The sequence below is a fragment of the Benincasa hispida genome, chromosome 5, assembly GCF_027475165.1.
Source record: "Benincasa hispida cultivar pf3 chromosome 5, pf3_genome.v1.1, whole genome shotgun sequence".
Classification (NCBI taxonomy): domain Eukaryota; kingdom Viridiplantae; phylum Streptophyta; class Magnoliopsida; order Cucurbitales; family Cucurbitaceae; genus Benincasa; species Benincasa hispida.
This window is the reverse complement of record NC_143482.1, coordinates 69,871,263-69,890,030: the sequence shown is the minus strand read 5'-3', so window position 1 is coordinate 69,890,030 and position 18,768 is coordinate 69,871,263. Positions and strand designations below refer to the sequence as shown.

Sequence of the window (18,768 nt, the reverse complement as noted above, 5' to 3'; positions counted from 1 at the left end):
ATCAATGCAACAAATCTTCTTCTTCTTTTGTTAGTTTTAGGGCTTCAATCAAATAAATATTTTGATGATAACAAACCCAAGTTGTTGCACGGATTTTTCAACCATCAATGCAACAAATCTTCTTCTTTTGTTAGTTTTAGGGCTTCAATCAAACAAATATTTTGATGATAACAAACCCAAGTTGTTGCACGGATGATTTCAATGTTTCAGGGGTGTTTATATTGTAGAGCTCGGAAAGACGATTCAAACACATATGAATCATTTAAATCGGAGCTCAACGAGAAAGATGAGAGTAAAAGAAGATTGAAGGTAAAATCCAATACGATCGATGATGTGGCAATGACCTAGCAAGCATGAACTAAATAAAAAATGACAAGTGGAAGATTGTTGAAAGAGAAAGAGAAAGAGAAAGAAAAAAGAGAAGGGTGGGATCACAAACAATCCGATGAGATTACTACATGTGGCATCCCAATTCAAATTTGACTTTTCATCTTTCATTATAAACAAAAGGGAAAAAACGTGATTCCCCCATAAACCCCATTCCCATTTTTTCCCTTCTTTGTTCAATCTCTTTCCTTTTCTCTTTTTTCCCTTCTTTGTTCAATCTCTTTCCTTTTCTCTCTCCATTTAATCACCGCCATCCATCTCTTTTTACCCTCGATCCAAGTGTTGACTTTAAAACACTCAAATTTTAAAACCAACCAATTTTCATCCTCCTAGCAACTTTCTTGAGAAATCAACCAAAAAAAAAAAAAAACCCAGCAACTAATTCTTCATTTTTCCATCATCCCTTGTTCTCTTCAAAATATTACCAAGGTGATATTTTGAGTTTTAGTTTTTATTGGGTTTTAGTATTAAGGTGTAGGTACACTTTGGGTTGTGAGAAAAAGAAATTTGTTAGATCATAAACCACTAAAAATGAATTGGGTTTCTCTTTAACGTAGACCTAGGTGAAAAAAAAGGGGTCGTGTCATATTTTGTTCTCACCCATGAGAGAATATTCAATGACTCTTGAGCAGTGGAATAGGCAAAGGACTGAAACACTATAAATTTTGGCGTCTTCTTTTCCCTCAACCCCTTTATTTATCCAATTAGTTTCTTTTCTAATTTTTAGATTGCATGTTAGGATTGATTTATGGTTTTGCATAATTTTGATTTAGCTATAAACTTGAATAGTTTACTTGGTGTTAATTTCTTAAACTTAGAAATAACATCTTGAACTAAATTTCAAATTTAGTTGTCACCTTTGGATTAACTAGTCTCATAAAGTTAAAATTCATAGACAATCTTATTCATCCCTCTAGTATTGTCATTAGATCCTACATTTTTTTGGTCAGATACAAGTCAATAGATAATTACGATCAGCACAACTACACTCGCTTATTACCAAAATGACAACAGAAAATTCTACGTAGTTACAAAATGGAGAGACAAAGGAGTCAAGGACTACACCCTCTCAAGAAAATAATAAGATGGGGATTTATGGTTTGAGCCTACAAACACTAGTGGTCGCAAGAAAACAAGCACATTTATATAACTAAAGGAAGCTGAAAGAATTAAAATGTAAACCTGATTATCTGAAGCATTAATTTTCTTCTCTAGATCAGACAGTTTGGCCTGAAGCACAAGAAAAGTAAGTAAATCTAAGAAAAGGAACAATGCTCACTGAAAAACTGTCAAGAAAAGCATCGAACACAGAGGTAGTAAATTGAAAGGGGGGTGGGGGCGAACCTCAGCAACAGCAGCTCTTGCTTCAGCAGTAGCAGTGGCGTGTAGTGCATTTGCTAGTTCCTTCCCCATCTCTTCAACATGACTCATTGCATTCTTTAAAGTCTTCTCACGATCAAGAGTGAGAGTTCGAACATTGTCCCTTTCTTCTTGCAACTCTTTCTTTGCCTCAGCCCATTCCCTCTTCAAGCACAATTTATCATAGACATTCACAAGAGTATATCGTATGAGATATAAGCCACTTTTTGAATTATACACAAGATAAACAAACCTCGACAGCTTTGGTAGAGAGTATGGAATTTTCTACTAACAGACAAATTGAAGGCTTTGAGAACGTAAATCTTACCAAACATGAGAGATATTTTCTCTCGTAAAATATCTTTTTAAAATCAAATCAGAGACATTTAACAGTGCAATCAGACCAAACGAAGGCCTTCATATTCCGTTCTTAGAATATTTACGTGTTTTTAGAAATCTTCTTTTATTCATTAAAGAAGTTGGTATTGTTTGAACATTTTTATTTCTTTTCATTAATCAATAAACAGTTTGTTTCTGTTCCTTTTGAAGGGGAAAAAAAGAAGTTTCTTAGTAGTGGGGCAGCTAGAACTTAAAACTACCCAATATCCTGGGAATACAAACCGTGGGGCTCATTTGAACTTTACAACTGAAGACAATATCCCCTGCTCTAATGAGTAATAGGACAAACAGAAGGGCTCAATTGAACTAACCTCAAGTTGCTTAGCATGTTCCTCCAGTTTCCTCCTTTCTACAACCCTAGTCTCCTATTAGCCAAATGACAATGTATAGATAAATAAAAATCTACGATTTCAATCTCAAAAACAAATAAAATAAAATAAATACAACAGCAGAAAACAAACAAGTAAAATGATCAACCTCATGAACTTCTTCAACACTTCGAATAGTATCCAGAGAAGTCTGCACTCATAAAAACATGAGAACCATTATAAAAGTAGCAAGACCAGAAGAAGAAGAAGAAGAAGAAGAAGGGGGGAGGGGGGAACGATTAGAAACTAACCTGCACACGGAATAATCTTTCAGACAGATTTCGAATTTCATCCTGTGCTCTCTTTTCAGCATTTGATAACAACTCCTTTTCAGACTTTATGACAGACACCTTTAAAATACAGATGTACAAGATGAGAATGGTAACAATCCTCACTTAATGGTTAAGTATAAAGTTTTACCTCAATACTCAATTTCCGGGAGTTTTCATCAGCATTGTGCAAGGATTCTGAAACTTCCCGCAGTTTTCTTTGGTAGTCTACTATAAGTTGCGAGAACTCTACATTTCGAGCTAACACTCCATTCATCTCTACTCTCTATTTGCATAAAAATATGAAAGTAAGACAAACAATACGGACGGAATCATCATCCTGTATTCAAACAAATGAAATCTAACATTTTATGTCACCTGTTGTTCAAATTCCTTCATGAAACTATCCAGTTTTTCTTTCGCGAAACCCAACTCCAGTTCAAACTTGTTACGCTCAGCTCTAACAAAATTTACCTCGCTTCTGAGGAATAAATGTCAACCATGGCTTATTAGCAATAAAATTGAAATGAAGACGAAAAATGAACACCACACATATCACAACAAACAAGTGTCACGATCCATAGTACAAGACTGCCATATCCCACTTAGACTACTGTGTTGTAGTAGTGTTTTTTCAAAAAAAAAATAAAAAAATAAATAAAAAAATAAAAAAATAGATACAAGCCACTTCATTGAATTAATTAATTGAAACTATTGCTCAAAATACATCGATAAATACAAAGATCACTAGAACTATAGGATCAGTGAGTATTGTGTTGCAGTAGTATTGACACATATATACAGCAAGACACAAAACAATTAAAGGAATGGCCATCACACATATCCAAACAAGGATGCTGACCTCTACAAATAAAAAGGAAACTGTGGCAACAGCAGTGTTGAGGACAGAAAGTCACCCCTCCCCAAAATTGATAGCATAACACCCCATAATTTCAGTAATTTTATTTTTTAAAACGAAAATAGAACTTTTCATTGAAGTGATAAAAAGAGACTGATGCTTAAGATACAATAGTTTCGTAAAGAGCAATCGAAAAGCGAACGAAGAGTCAAAGGCGCACCCAGATATCACGAATAGATTAATTTTATATTCAAATATAGATTAATGAATTAAGTTTCCAAGTATTTTGAATAGGGCATTATAATATTTTATTAATGAAGTAGTAATTTCATAATTAGTCTTGAGTTTTAGTTTAAAAGATAAGTACATTATTTATTATAATATTTTCCTAACATAGAAAAGTAGAAAGAAAGAAAGATAAATAGGGAATCAAATTGGATGTTCATTTTTAAATAAATTTCTAAAAAGAAAGAAATAATTGGAAGTTCAATTTTTTAATTAAGAAATGAAATTGGAAGTTGGAATTTGAGATAGAAAATCGTAGTACGAGTTGGAAGTTAGAATTTTAAATAGGATTCGATTAAGGCTCCCACAGTCTTTATAAATATGATCCTGAGGATAGGTTTAAATCATCCCACCCTCAATTAGAAAGGAAGGTTCTGTTAGGCCCCCAATTATTCACATGTGTGAAAGGAGGGGCACCGAAGGAAAATTGCAGGAGGCAAAGTAGAGGAAGGATGACAATTCAGTTATTGATCTTGTGGGGACCAGATGAGAAGTTTAAGAAGGGTTTTGTGTTTTCATTTGCGGTGTGAAGAATTTTGGCTCAGAAACTCAAGGAGAGGACGGCACTCTCAAATTCAGCTGGATGCTTGTCTTTGTTATTTCTATTTAATACTTGTCTTTACTCTCTTTTTCAATTGTTAAATCTTGTGAACTCCGGTTGTTATCTTTCCATATTTCCATATATTGAAGAACACAGGGAATATATTTCTCTGTATATTGCTTGTTGGGTCTTTCTGGGTGCAGGGGTGACTTAGATACCGAAGGAAAATTGAAGACTTCTATTTGCTGTTCACTTTAAGCATTTTTCTGAGCTTTTTATTCAAGATATATGCTTAAATTGGGATGCCTTTATTTCTCTATAATCTATTTATTTCCTTTTTGTTTCATCTTTATTGGGACTGTTTACTTTTTCTTTGTTTCTTATTCTTTAGAGCATTAGTTTTCTTTTCATTTCTTTAATTAAAAGCATATTTTTCTTTTTGTTTTGTTGGGAGGAGGGGGGAGGTTATACGGTGCAAAATCTTCCTTTATCCTTTCCTTAGCTATAAACAGCACTGTATTAAACAAAAATAATCAAATGGCTTTTACTATTACATCCTACCCACCACAATATCCACTTTTGTTGTGGACCTATGGTCGCTTAAAATAAGAAATAATATTAGAGTTTAATTTTCGTTAGTAGTACTTAAGTGTTTGATAGTAATTTGAAACTAAAACAAGGGGAAGCCAATCACCTAGATTTTTCAAGCTCTTCCTCGAGATATCTTATTCGTTTAGCAGCCTGCTCCTGATCAGCCTTTCTGGCTTCCTAAATAATGTTAAAATGAAATTATAAGAAGCAAGGAGTATTACACACTTGAACCTCTCAAATATCACAGCTATTCTAACCTGAGAATCTTCAGCAACAAACTCAAGTTCCTTTCTACCAAAATCTGCAGCACAAAAGATATAAATTTGCTTTTATTTTCTTTCATAATGAGCTAACTTCTCCTTTGGGATTAAAAGATTTGAGTAACCTAAGGGAGAAGAAAAAGTCTATCATGTAAATAAAGAAACTTTGCCCATTCCCATAGCATGGTTTGCTTTTATTGATTTTATTTTCCATTATTAGTCTACAATGAATACCTAGATTGGCATACATATTTTCCAAATAAGAAACAGGCACGGTAATGCATCCTTCAAAGATGTTTCACCAATCCACTTATCATGCCAAAATTTGATTTTTTTTTTTTTTTTTTTTTTCCACCACCTTGCTTTTAAATGGATAAAAAGCTCATAAGAAAGCACTGTTTTTAGAAATTTCAACCCAAGGCCATAAACAGTCATAAATTTTTTTTTTTTTTGAAAAGGAAACAGCCTTTATTAATCAATAAAAATAGTACAAGAGATGAGTACTTTGATAATAAAGGCGAATACAAAGAATCAAACAAGAAACCAAAGGATCAGTAGGGGAAGAGCAGTCTAATGAGACAATACAAGGAAAATCTTGCAAACGGACAATGTAAAGAACTAAGCTACAAAGATCTAAATTACATCAAAGAAATTAAGACAGTTAAGAATACTAATGAAAGAGAGGCTGCTATCTCTATCGCCGGTGCTTCAATTAGTCTTCCATTTGATAGAAAGGCTGCCAATTTAAACTTATGTCTTGCAAGGAATAGGCTTCAAAGTAATTAGAAAGGGAGCACCAAAGAGAGGTGTTGAGTTTTGTCACCTCAAAGCAAGCAAACCAAAGAGTTTCCTTCCCATTGAACACTCTTTAATTTCTTTCAAACCAGATTTCAACCAGCACTGCTTTTACCCCATTAATCCATAGTAAATTGGAGTATTTCTTCAGCATAGGACCTGAAAGTAATTGTTGTACATTGCTTCTAAAAGAAATATCAAAGACCCAAGAAGTGTTGAAGCAATTAAGGAATTCTTTCCAGCAGTTGAAGGCAAAACAGCAGTCAAAGAATAAGTGTTGAAGGTCTTCTTCAGCTGATTTACAAAGGACATGCCAATTGGGGGAGATAGAATAGCAAGGCAGCTTTTTTTGCAGCACCGAGGAACAATTTAGGGTTCCAAACAGCATTATCCAAACTGTTATATTAACTCTTCGAGGGCTGTTGGACTTCCAAAGACTCTTGTGAAGGCTGGCTGAAATTGGGATGGTCTCAGAAAGGTGATTAACCAGTGATTTAACTGAAAAAGAGCCATTTTTTTTCAAGGGACCAAATGCGAGTGTCTTCCCTATTGGATAATTTTTGCTTTACCAATAGTGCTAGTAGGGATTGGAACTCTAAAATCTCATCATCTTTTAGGTCTCTTCTAAAGTTTGGAGTCCATGAGGAAGTGTGATAGTCCCAAAAGTGTGATACTGAACCGTTGGGAAGTGATGTTAAGCCAAAAAGGGAAGGAAATCTGTCGTTTAACTTAAAAGAATCCAGCCAAGGGTCTTGCCAAAATGCAATTCTGGTTCCATTCCCCATTTTAAAGTCTGCCAGCTCCTCAATATTCAACCAAGATCTTGAGATATTTATCCAAGGGCTTCGAAGACTGCAATGGACCTTGCCAGAAGTGTGCCAACCAAATTGACTGCTACCATGGATACTCAAAATAACTTGACTCCAAAGGGAGGGTTGCTCTTTTAGAAACCTCCAACCCCATTTGGCTAGTAAAGCCATGTTTTTAGCTTTTAAACCTCCAATTCCGAGTCCCCCATCTGCTTGTTTCTTAGAGACTAGCTCCCACTTTGCTAAATGATTTATCTTTCCCCCTATAAAGCCTTCCCAAAAAAAGTTTCTGATGATTCTTTCAATGGCTGAAATCACATTTTTAGGCATAAAAAAAGAGGACATGTAGTAAGTTGGGACGTTGGCAAGGATTGAGTTGCACAAGGTAGCTCTTCCACCTCTTGATAAGTTGTATCTTCTCCATTTGTCAAGTTTTTTATGAACTTTATCAATGACCGGCTGCCAAAACAACAATTTCTTTGGGTACCCGCAAGAGGAAGACCCAAATATATGAAAGGAAAGTGTGTTAATTGGAAATTCAGCCTTGAAGCTACTGCCCTCAACTTAGAATCTTCAATATTTAACCATGGCAGATTTTTCCCAATTAACTTTCTGCCCCGAGCACCACTCAAACAAAGTAATAGAGTTTTTAAGATTGTCTAGCATGTCATCGTCGTACTTACAAAAAAGTAGAGTATCATCAGCAAACTGAAGAATAGAGAGTTGAACCTTGTTTTTTCCAACCACAAAGCCTTCAAACAGCCCTTTTTCTTGGATTCTGGCAACCAAAACACTAAGCAAGTCGCTAACCAAAAGATAAAGGAAGGGGGATAAGGGGTCACCTTGTCTAATTCCCCTTGTAGCCCTAATCCTTCCTCTTGGCCTTCCGTTAATGAAGATGGAAAACATTGGATTAGAGATACAACCCAAAATCCAAGATATCCATTTGGGGTGGAAGTTCCTTTCTTTAAGGGTTTTTTCAAGAAAATCGCAATCCACTCTATCAAAAGCCTTTTCAAGGTCAAGCTTTAAAATCCAACCCTTTTTCTTCTTATTTCTGTAGTGTTCTACTGCCTCATTAGCTATTAAGACCGGATCAAGGATTTGTCTCCCTTCATTGAAACAACTTTGAGTTTGACTTATAAGGCTAGGCATTACTTTCTTGAGTCTTTCTGCAAGTAGTTTAGCTATAATCTTATAGATTATAGTAGATAGGCTAATAGGTCTAAAGTCTTTCACTAACACTGCCTCTGATTTCTTCTGGATTAGGCAAATAAAATTTTCTTTGATACAAGAATTGAGCTTTCCATTGCGGTAAAAATCATCAAATAAAGTCCTTTAGTAAATCCCAAAATTTTAGGATAAATTCAATGGTGAATCCATCCCGTCCTGGAGCTTTGTTTCTCCCCAACATCTTTACTGCTTCTTTAATTTCTGCCAAATTAAATCTGGAAATCAGCCCCATATTCTGATCTGAAAAGACCCTTGGCCATTTCAAATTCTGAGGTATATATCGTGATCCTTGACTTTTTGAGTAGAGATTACTGTAAAAGTCGATAATTAGGGTTTCCACTTCTCTGAAAGTCTTTGTAGCTTCCCCTTGGCCATTGACTAATTCTGTTATTAGGTTTTTCCTTTTCTTGGCTGCAAGAAAACGGTGGAAAAATGTTGTATTTTCATCACCCAATAGTAACCAATTCAGTTTGCTCTTTTGAATAAGATCTCTTTCCTCTGTTTGGTAAAAGAAAATTAAATCTGCTTTTAGGGAGATTCTTAAATCTTCCTTAAGAGAGGGTTCCTCTCGAGACTCCATGATCATATCTCTTTTTCGGATTTCTTCTAGTAGTGCATCTTCATTAGCTTTCTGCTGCTTAGTTTTTTCAACATACCATCTTTTAAGGGCTTGTTTTAGTTTTCTTAATCTGAATGAGAACATAAAACCAGCCTACCCTTGCTGATTCTCCAGGCTTAGAGCTCGTTTAATAATTCTGCAACACTCCTTATTAAGTAGCCAACTATTACAAAATCTAAAAGGGAAGGGGCCCCATTCAACAGCTCCAGCTTCAAACAATAGAGGAAAATGATCAGAAATTGGTCTAGCTTGTCTCGAGACTCTTGAATTTTCAAAAATATCATCCCAATTACTTGTGATGAAGAATATGTCAATGAGTGACCTTAAGACTGTTTCTCCTTCTTGTGACCAAGAGAATCTTCCATTTGACATAGGAATTTCAAGTAGGTTTGTATTTCTAATGAAATTATTAAATTGTCTGATTTCTCTAGTTGCTCTTCCTACTGAAAATCTTTCTTGTCTTCTTCGAATACAGTTAAAATCCCCACCAATACACCAAGCACTATCACATCTTTCTGCTAATGAGGTTAATTCAACCCACAAATTTCTTCTTTCACTAAGACTGTTTGGTCTGTATACATTGGAAATCCAGCATAATTTCTTACAAATGGTGCTGCACTTTAATGTTAATGAGAATTCTGCCTTGAAGACCTCCAAAACTACAATCTTGCTTTCATCCCACAAAAAGAGAATGCCCCTGATCTGCCTTGTGATTCTACAAATGCCCAGCCCACCTCCTTAGAACTCCAAATGCTTTTTATGAAAGGGAGGTCGAAGCTGTCCTTTTTTAATTCTTGGAGTAGAACAACATCCGGATTTATTTTCCTCAGTAGTTTTTTTTATAACTAATCTTTTAGTTTTATCTCCAAGGCCCCTAATATTCCTTGAAATGATCTTCATTTGCTAATTTTGTATCAGAACAATATCAGAAGGGCAGTAGGCAATCCTGATTATTCCAGGACAATGTCACAAATATTTAAGAAAGAGTTGAGCTCTTGGGGTAATTCGGCAAGGGTTGGAGGGGTTAAAGTTTCTGAATCTTGTACCTCCTCATTATGGAAAAGCAAATTCAGGTTTAATATGGCATCTTTTTTATCTTCTAAGCCCTTGAATTTCAAATTATGATCCTCAAAGTCTAGGTCTTCACTGCTGACACTAACTATTGAGACTTCATCAAAGTCTTGTGGTAGCTTTCTAGAATCAGAGATAGGAGATCCTTGCACATAAAGGAAAGAAGGATCTAAGTTTTTACCCAACTAAGGAGTGACTAAAGAAGGAAAAGGGGGAGGATTTACTGACCTTTCTGACTTGTCAAGAGGGACTTGCACCCGGGCGCAACAATCTTCCAACAAATCAGAATTTGCAATTAAAGACCATGTTTTAACAGTGGAGCTTCTTCTTCTTTCGAAGTATTTGGGAAATGGTTTGAGAAGGTGAGAGCTTCGGCTATAGAGGGCCTCTGAATCTCCTTCCAAAATCTTCAAGGACTTATTCAACTTCCGGGGAGGTAAACTGAACAGGGGAAGGCTCTTCCTCTTTTGAATTTAATGTAGGTGTCTCTTCGATATCATCTGAGCAGCCATTTACTTTTAACCGAGGGTGATGCTTCAATTTCCTCGACTTTTCAAATGAAATTTTGTTTACTGTCGAACTGGGATATGTTTTCACGCAGGGTGGTTGGTCTTTCTCCCGAAATGCTGGTAGTTTTTTCACTTTGGGGCCAGGTAGATCTGAAGGTGAGAGGTATAAGACAGTCGAATTAATTTCCTGTCCTTCCAAGGAATTTGAACCGTCGGGTCTTTGGCTTTTTTCTGGAATAATTATTTTAGGAGGGCTTATAGATGAAGTGTTTTTAGTAATAAGTAAAGGAGTGACTGATGGAGTAATCGAGGGAATGGCTGTTGGACTTCCCGTGGGAGAGATTTGGGTTTCTATTGCCTCACTCCTCATTATTCTCTTCCTTCTCTCTTCTTAATGAATTCTCTTCCTTCTCTCTCCACATGTTCACACCTAACCGGTTATGGACTTCGGACAGAGTGACTTCTGATTGGCCAGCCATTTTTTCTGGCAAGCTGCCTCCACCTTTTTCCTGCAAGTATGTCCCCTGGCCTAACTTTTCCGGCGATCTGACATTGTTTGCATCTAGAGGATTCATCAATACCTTTGAAAGCAGGGGATTCCTTACACAATTCGTGTGATTTACTGTTGTATCAAGAAAAGACCAATCTTCACCTGCACTTGAATGGTTTAAGCCTTCATCGATCTTAACCTAGTTTAAACGAGCTAAGTCAACCGGGTTGTGGAAGTCATTTTCATCCAGAATTCTCTTAGCTTTTCTTAGAGGATCCAAGAACTCTATATCCCCAAAGTGTAGAAATATATTACCTCTGTTTTCCTCTGATATTTCTATGGTTGCTGGCAGAAAACCACAAATGTTCTTCTTGACTTTAATCTTTGCTTCAGCCACATTGAGTAGATTTAGTGTTTCAATTGCAATGGCTTCTAATCCTCCAAAATAAGTACCTATTGCTTCAAATGTTTGCTTGCACCAATAATCCAAAGGCAGGTTTTTAATGGATATCCACCCTCTATATCCTTTTATTGATCTTGGTCGGCTGTGGAGAGATTTGTTCCATCTTTCGAATTTCAGGTGTAAATGCCCTACTCTTTGCCATCTTCCCGGTTGTTTCTATTAAGACTTCCAGATTTCCTTTTTCCAATTTAAGTAGAGCATATTCTGCTGATAAAGGGTTAATTATAACATTAAAATTGGACCAAGTCTTAATTACCTTTGAAACTTCCAGCCATTGATTGGATTCGAATAGCCTTGAGACTATCCATAAGTTGCTGAAATCTTCTTTAAGTACTTCTTGATTTTTTTTGGTCCAAAATTTTGCCTTGCTCTGATTTTTGAGAGCCAGAACATGAAGGGTGCTCTGTTTTGAACTGTTTATCAGGCTAGTATGTTGAGACAGGGGTGGTGATGATGGATATGCCTTGGGTTTTTTACCTCTTACTATATCCACAAAACTAGTTGAAGGCTTCAGTTGGTCTTTCAAAGCATCACTTTCTTCTTTTAATTTCAGGGATCCGCTTAGCATGTTAACAAAAGAGAGCCAACCTAAATTAAGGTTACCTGATGGAACATGAATGAAGAGTCTTCCTCCAGTCGCCGGCCAAACCACACATCTTATTAGCCACCTTGAAGAAACACGAATTTTTGAAAGCTTCATTACTCCATAAGTGTCTTAACCACTTTTGACAAAGAAACTGGATGTTGGGAGTTTCATAAGAGCAGAAATGTTCTCCACAAACCACAGAAGCTGTGATGTAGATAAAGATATATGCTTCTTGGCTTCCACGTCTTCAATGATGAAATTTTCTTCTGGTAGGTGAGCACAGAAATGGACTTCATTTATCCTGCAGCTAATGACTTCCAAAGGAGAGTTAAACGGCTGAGCTGGGGAAGTGGAGTTAAGGATCTTGGGTAAGGAGGTTGGGAGGGGGTTTAACTTGGCCATGAAGATTGGGTGTGGAGGAAGGCAAGAGGACAGAAGGAGAGTAGTCAGAGGCTGATCAGAGGGGTGAATAGGCCGGAGCTAGAAGGGGATGGTAGAAGGGGATGGGAAAGGAGAGGGGAGAGAGGAGAGAGCATTTTCTATGGAACAAGATTAATAACTTCCATTGAGATTAAAATGAAAGAATACCCATGTCATAAATACTATCAATAACCAACTTCCATAGTGCATTTTCTTCCATTAAAAAGGGTCATAACTTTTTTAAATTTTTTTGGAAACAAAAACATAATTTTTCATTGAAATAATGAAATGAGACTAATGCTCAAACTACAAAAGAGGATACAAAAACATAAAGCTACCAGAAGGGCATTGTTCTTTTGCTGCAAACTGCACACTCTCAGACCCTATATTGAAGAGGAAGAGAAGTCCAACTCCATTTAACCAAATGGCTTCCTTTCTATCTGATAAGCTTCACCCTTCCAAAAAAAGTTCCTCACAAATTTTTCCATGTCAACTATCACCTTAATAGGCGCTTTGAAAACTGAAAAACGGTAGATGGGCAAACTATTCAAGGAAGAGTTTGATAGTGTAAGTCTACCAGCCTTTGATAGACAGGTGTGTTTCCACTTTTCTAGCTTAGCTTTGAACTTGTCTAACATAGGAACCCAGAAGCCTTTTGATCAAAAATTACCCCCGAGTGGCACTTCCAGGTAATTAGTTGGGAGCTCTTCCATTTACAGCCCATCGAAACAACCCAATCCATCACTTCATCCTTAATAACATTTAAACCCACTAAGAAAGTACCTTCTGCAATGTCAATTAAGAAAGCACCTTCAGAAAAATCCTTAATAACATTTTCTGCGAGGAAGGAAACAGTTTTCCGCAATGTCAATTTGCCTAAAATGTTTTAATTCTACCGAAAGATGTAGTCCAGAGGATCAATAGGCTTTTCAGCAACTTCAGCTTCTCCATGAATCTATAACCAGGCCACCCTAACACGTGCATAACATCCCACCAATTTTAAACAAGTGAACAAAAATATGGATGATCAAAGAAAATATTTTCAAATTTAAAGGGGATGGGGGCCCCACTTCTGCCAGCCAAAGGACATAAACAAGGGAAATTACTTGGAAGTCCGGCAGGAAAGTCTCAATAGGGACATCTCCTTAAAAGGATCAAGTTTTCAAATTCTCTTTTAATTATTTCTTTATTTTAACTACATCTAGGAGCTCGTATCCTAAGAATATAAATTTCTTTTTATAATATCAACAAGAAGCTATATTTTATTCAAAAATAATAATAATAGAGATGGTTTTTTTTTTAACAAGAAAAGAAAGTTTAATGTTATAATAAAAAGAGACTAACGCTCAATATGTATAAATTCTACGAGGAAGTAAAATTTTTTTAAACAAAATTGAAATACAATCTCAAACGATTACAGTAGAACAACAAAGCATGGCAAATAAGACAAATATCATGTAAAGAAAATCAACACAAGATTAAGGAGGTATTTGGGACGTTGGCTTGGTTTAGCTAGGCTTGAGTTTGTAAAAATTGCCCAACCCACTTTTATATAAATTTTTGTTTTGGAAATAGAAATTGTGAATTAACACCGTAACTTGGAAAAAAGGGGGAAAAAATAAAAAAGAAACAGAAAGTTGGATTTTTTTTTACTGTCTAAATAGTTGCCACCATATTATTTGTTTTAGAACTTCAAAATAGTTCTCCATAAAACGAAGAAAAAAGGACGGTGGAAAAAAAAATAATAAAATAAATAGGTGCCAAAAAGTTGCAAAATATACTTTTACTTAATTGTGTTCACATCTCAAATTGCACCCTTCTTTTATTCATTTGGTCCACTGTGTGGTCAGGGAGGGAAGAGACATATTTTGATTGACTTCCCTCGAAAATCATGTTGCTCTCTTTTCAATAGGGAAGCGATGGATGTGGTCTCTTTTCTTTCTTTGCCGGAGGGTACTCCTTTAGGCGTGGGAGAAAAGATGTGAGCATCCAAAGTCCCAATCCTCTAGAGGCTTCTTGTGTAAGTCTTTTTTTGGTAGTTTGGTTGATCCTTCTCCTTAAGAGCGTTGGTCTTTTCGGTGCTTTGGAGGATTAAGATCCTTAGGAAAATGAGGTTCTTTACTTGGCAAGTTTTACATGGTCAAGCTAACATAATGGATCGGCTTGTGACGAAGATACCCTAGCTTGTTGGACTTTTCTTTTGTATTCTTTGTTGGAAGGCAGAGGAAGACCTCGACCATATTCTCTAGCTTTGTGAGTTTGCGAGTTCCATTTGGAATTTATTCTTCCAAATTTGTGGAATCTTATATACTCGTCACAGAGATACTAGTGTTATGATCGAGGGGTTCCTCCTCAATCCGTCTCGGCAAAAGAAAGGTATTTTTTTATGACTTGCAAGGGTGAATGATCTTATGGGTTTTGTAGGGTAAGCAGAATAGTAGGGTATTTAGAGGAATGCAAAGGAACCCTAGTGAGATTTGGTCCCTCACTCGCTTTCATATTTCTCTGTGGGCTTCAATTGCAAAAACCTTTTATAATTATTCTCTAGGCTTTTGTTACATAGACGAAGCTCCCTTTTCCTGGGGTTGATTTTTTGTATGCCTTTCTATCCTTTCATTTTTTAAAAAAAGTTGTTTCCATAAAATTTACACTAAAAAAATGAGAATTGAGACTCCTCTGATGATTCAAATTAGGAAGAAGTTATGCCCAAGATCTACGAACACATAGCCTTTGAAGGGTCAACACGAAAATTGAAAGGTATGGAAGAAGAATCTGAAATCCATGCAAAAAATTTATAAGCCATAGGAAGATGTGAAATTGCACCCGTCCGAAGCTATCCCACTAACAATCAATCCCCCATGACGTAACAAATGAAGTATGTGTCTACCATTAATACCCTAAGTGAAACCACAACTAAGAATGAAGAGAAGCATCAAAAAAACCATCTAGCAAGCTTCACAAACACAATCTTTTGACAACCCAGGAAATTCATGACAAAGAAGATAGGTTCAGGCCTACTTTTTTGACACAACTCACGCAACACAATCCAAAACTAGTCCCAACAGGGTTCGGTGGATTGCACCTTAGTGGTGGTTAGAAAACAGCGCGATCCAATTCAAACATCATCCCTAATAGCTTGTTGATGTGCAGTTGATTACCATCCGACAAAATTATGGGTTTTTTAGGCCAAATAAATGCAACTCAAATAGCATTAATAAGTATATAAAGACAAACCTAGAGCACCTCCAGCAGACAGAGAACGAGGCAAATTACGCTTATGCTCCTCTTCATATAGCCTTTTGTACATGGAAACCTACATTGATCATAAAGCACAAAGATTTTCCTAATGAGAAAGAAAGAGCATAAAATATCCATAAATAAATCAACAGGTAGGGACAAATATAAAAAAAAAAAAAAAATATACATATATATATATAATGGAACCAATCCCATATCCAAAAATAGAAAAAGAAAAGAAAATGAGCAACAATTTTATTTTGAGTTCAATAACATTTCGAGCTAGGAAATTCAAACATCTGATCTCTTAGTCAAAGGTATATGCCTAAGTTGACATAAAATTAACAGCAACGAAGGACTAAGAATACATTGAAGGGACAGGCAGCAGAAAAATTGATGTAGAGTTAATAAACCTCTGTTGTAATATTAATTATTAAAGCCGGAACCTTAATTTTAGAAGAGTAGTTATACTTGTAACCCGCTGCCTAGGTCATTAAACCAACTTACTGGTTCAGCCGGTCACCCTCATTATGTATAAATAGGCTTCCATTTAATGATATATTCAGACTATTCTCTTAAGTTCTTGGTGTATTACATCAAAAATATTATAAATTCCATCAACCAATTAGAAAAAGCACAAAATCTAATGCAAATCAACAATGCCCTCAAACTTTCTCGTTGAATTTAATGCAACACAAACTTGCAAGTTTGCAACATCTAAATATATTGTTTTCCTCAAGATTCCATTAAACAAGTCCCATGTCAGACGTAAAGTTACTAATCAAGCCATGACACTAGCCAAGAATCCCAAGATTTAATAAGTCTAGGTGAAGCTATATTTGAGGATTTTGAGAACCAAAAAAGCACTTGATAAGAAATAAAACAAGAAAACAGGAAGGGACGGGACCATCTAAGAAGTGATATTCAAGACAAACTCACGGAAGCATGAAGGGACTCAATCATCTGTCCCTGCTCTTCAACTTTTTTTAACACTGCTTCAACTCTAGACGCAGCTTCTTGAGTTTTCCTTTTCAGTTCAACCTCCAAGTTCTCCTATTTTTCCACAATACTCAGGATCTTGCGATAAAAAATCACAGGAAGAAAGCAATCGGGAAAAAGAAATGGTGACAAACCTTGAAATCAAGCTCTGCATCTTGAAGCTGCACAGAAAGTTTACGTACAAGGCTTCTAAGCTGGACATTCTGTTCAACTAATCCATTTATGTCCTTGAAGGTTAACTGCTTAAATTATTTACCAGAAAGATATTAATAATTGTGCAGTACTAATATTAATTATTTTCACGTTGAGAAATATTCAGCGTGAGGCATACAAGATATTCAGAAATAACTCTATCAGCATCAGATTCCACGTTGATCTCTAAGGACGTAGTTTTTGAAAGATTCTCAAGAACATCATGTCCTGCATATCCACAGCGAAGTTGCACATCTCGACATTCCTTTAGAAGAATTGTAATCTAAAAATGTTAATAAAACCGTGGTTAGTGATGGTACTGGAACAATATCAAGTACACAATAGAAAAACCTTCAAACAACACTTCATCATGTAGTGGTAAATAGTATATACATGACTGCTTCCAAATTGTAGCAATAGAGCATCAAAAAGAAAATTGTACACAGTTCTCAAATATTTATGCACAAATGGCACTGTCGGTGACTCAGCACATCAAGGGAACACTTCGCAGCAAGTAATATACATATATAAATATATACATACATATATTATATTATATTATATTATATTTTATATACAGTGATAAGAAACAATTTCACTGATGTATGAAATTACAAAAGGAAAGGGGAGAGAGAGTCCCCAAACCAAAGGAGTTACAAAAGAGAATCACAACTATTAAGATTTGAAATATTTAGACAATTTACACCAAGAGATAGCAATATAGATTACATGGTCTAAGAAAACGTGGAAGTGTTCGACTTTTTTGTTGAAGAGACGGTTGTTATGTTCGAGCCAAATCACCACAAAAAAGCTCTAACGAACTGTTTCCAGAGAAGGCCCTTTCTACCCTTGAAAGGGTGGCTGTCAAGAACAAGGTATAGAAAATGGGTAACATCATTAGGAAAGACCTGACACGAGTTGAATGCACAAAGAATGTGGTTCCAAAGCTTCTTGGAGAAAGGGCAGAACATGAAGAGATGACTTTGGTTTTCCATGTCATTCTTACAAAGGGAGCACCAATAGGGTGAAAGCGTCACTATGGGGAGGCGGCACTGCAGTTTGTTGGAAGTGAGGACTGCTTTATGAGCAAGCTCCCAAAGGAAAATTTTAATTTTTTTTAGATATTGGTCGGATTAAATAGCACCTGTCGGGCCCTCATATAAATTGGTGCCATTAATGGATACAGTCTGTACTTCAACAACAATCTAATTTTATAATATGAAAGTTCAGATGGAAAACACCATTCAGCAACAATCTAATTTTATAATCTGAAGGTTCAGATGGAAACCGTCACTTCAAATATCTCTTACGCACATTAGAAAAGAAATCAACTGAAACAACTACAGATTTATATGTAATATTGTTCATCCCAGCCCAAAAAACATCTCAAGAGTAGAATAGGAAAAACAACCTTTATATCAAATGATTTGAAGACATAAGCCCAATGTCTTATACTACTAAATTCACAACTCGGAGGACAAATGATATTCAGGTGATAGGGGATTGATTGAAAATTCTTAAAAGGATTTAACCAATTCCATAGGAATTCCTTCACAATAATCATGAGCATTGATTCAGCAACTCCCAGAAAGATGCAAAAAAACAAACAAACAAAAACAAATGATACAAGGATCGTAAAACAAAATACTCCAAGCAAAAGAAAGGCAGAAAAGGCGACGCTATAAGCCAAAAAACAAATGGCTGGAAAAATAAATGCTCCCCAAAATCAGCAAAGGCCTTGAATGAAGAAAGCATTAAATGCATTAAAAAGAATGCACCATGAAGAAGCGTTGAGTCGAGCAATCTCAAAACGAACCCACCAAGCAGAATATTAACATGACAGACCCTTTGAATTCTCAAACTGAGGATGCTTCCAACAAAAGCAAAACTTGCAACTTTACATCCTGAGCTATTTGATTGTGGAACATCAAGACAAAGAAATGTCACCCACTCAAAAAACCTCAATCAAATAATCAAACTTGGAAGGGGATTGAGAGGTGTAAAACTCTTAGGTTTGAGAAAGAATC

General features: G+C 35.9%; 1 protein-coding gene across 2 annotated transcripts in view; it reads right to left on the bottom strand.

Annotated features, from left to right (window-relative positions):
• NUA (nuclear pore anchor) overlaps positions 1 to 18,768 on the bottom strand; it is a 93,049-nt gene that overhangs the window by 30,150 nt on the left and 44,131 nt on the right. For both annotated transcript variants that reach the window (XM_039031771.2, XM_039031772.2), the window contains 13 exons: positions 16,881 to 17,024; positions 16,684 to 16,788; positions 16,490 to 16,603; positions 15,548 to 15,626; positions 5,316 to 5,359; positions 5,162 to 5,235; positions 3,161 to 3,263; positions 2,934 to 3,068; positions 2,765 to 2,863; positions 2,623 to 2,664; positions 2,457 to 2,510; positions 1,732 to 1,911; positions 1,570 to 1,617 (listed from right to left, as the gene is read on the bottom strand). In XM_039031771.2, coding sequence (XP_038887699.1) covers positions 1,570 to 1,617; positions 1,732 to 1,911; positions 2,457 to 2,510; positions 2,623 to 2,664; positions 2,765 to 2,863; positions 2,934 to 3,068; positions 3,161 to 3,263; positions 5,162 to 5,235; positions 5,316 to 5,359; positions 15,548 to 15,626; positions 16,490 to 16,603; positions 16,684 to 16,788; positions 16,881 to 17,024 — 1,221 coding nt within the window. The remainder of the gene's footprint in view (positions 1 to 1,569; positions 1,618 to 1,731; positions 1,912 to 2,456; positions 2,511 to 2,622; positions 2,665 to 2,764; positions 2,864 to 2,933; positions 3,069 to 3,160; positions 3,264 to 5,161; positions 5,236 to 5,315; positions 5,360 to 15,547; positions 15,627 to 16,489; positions 16,604 to 16,683; positions 16,789 to 16,880; positions 17,025 to 18,768) is intronic.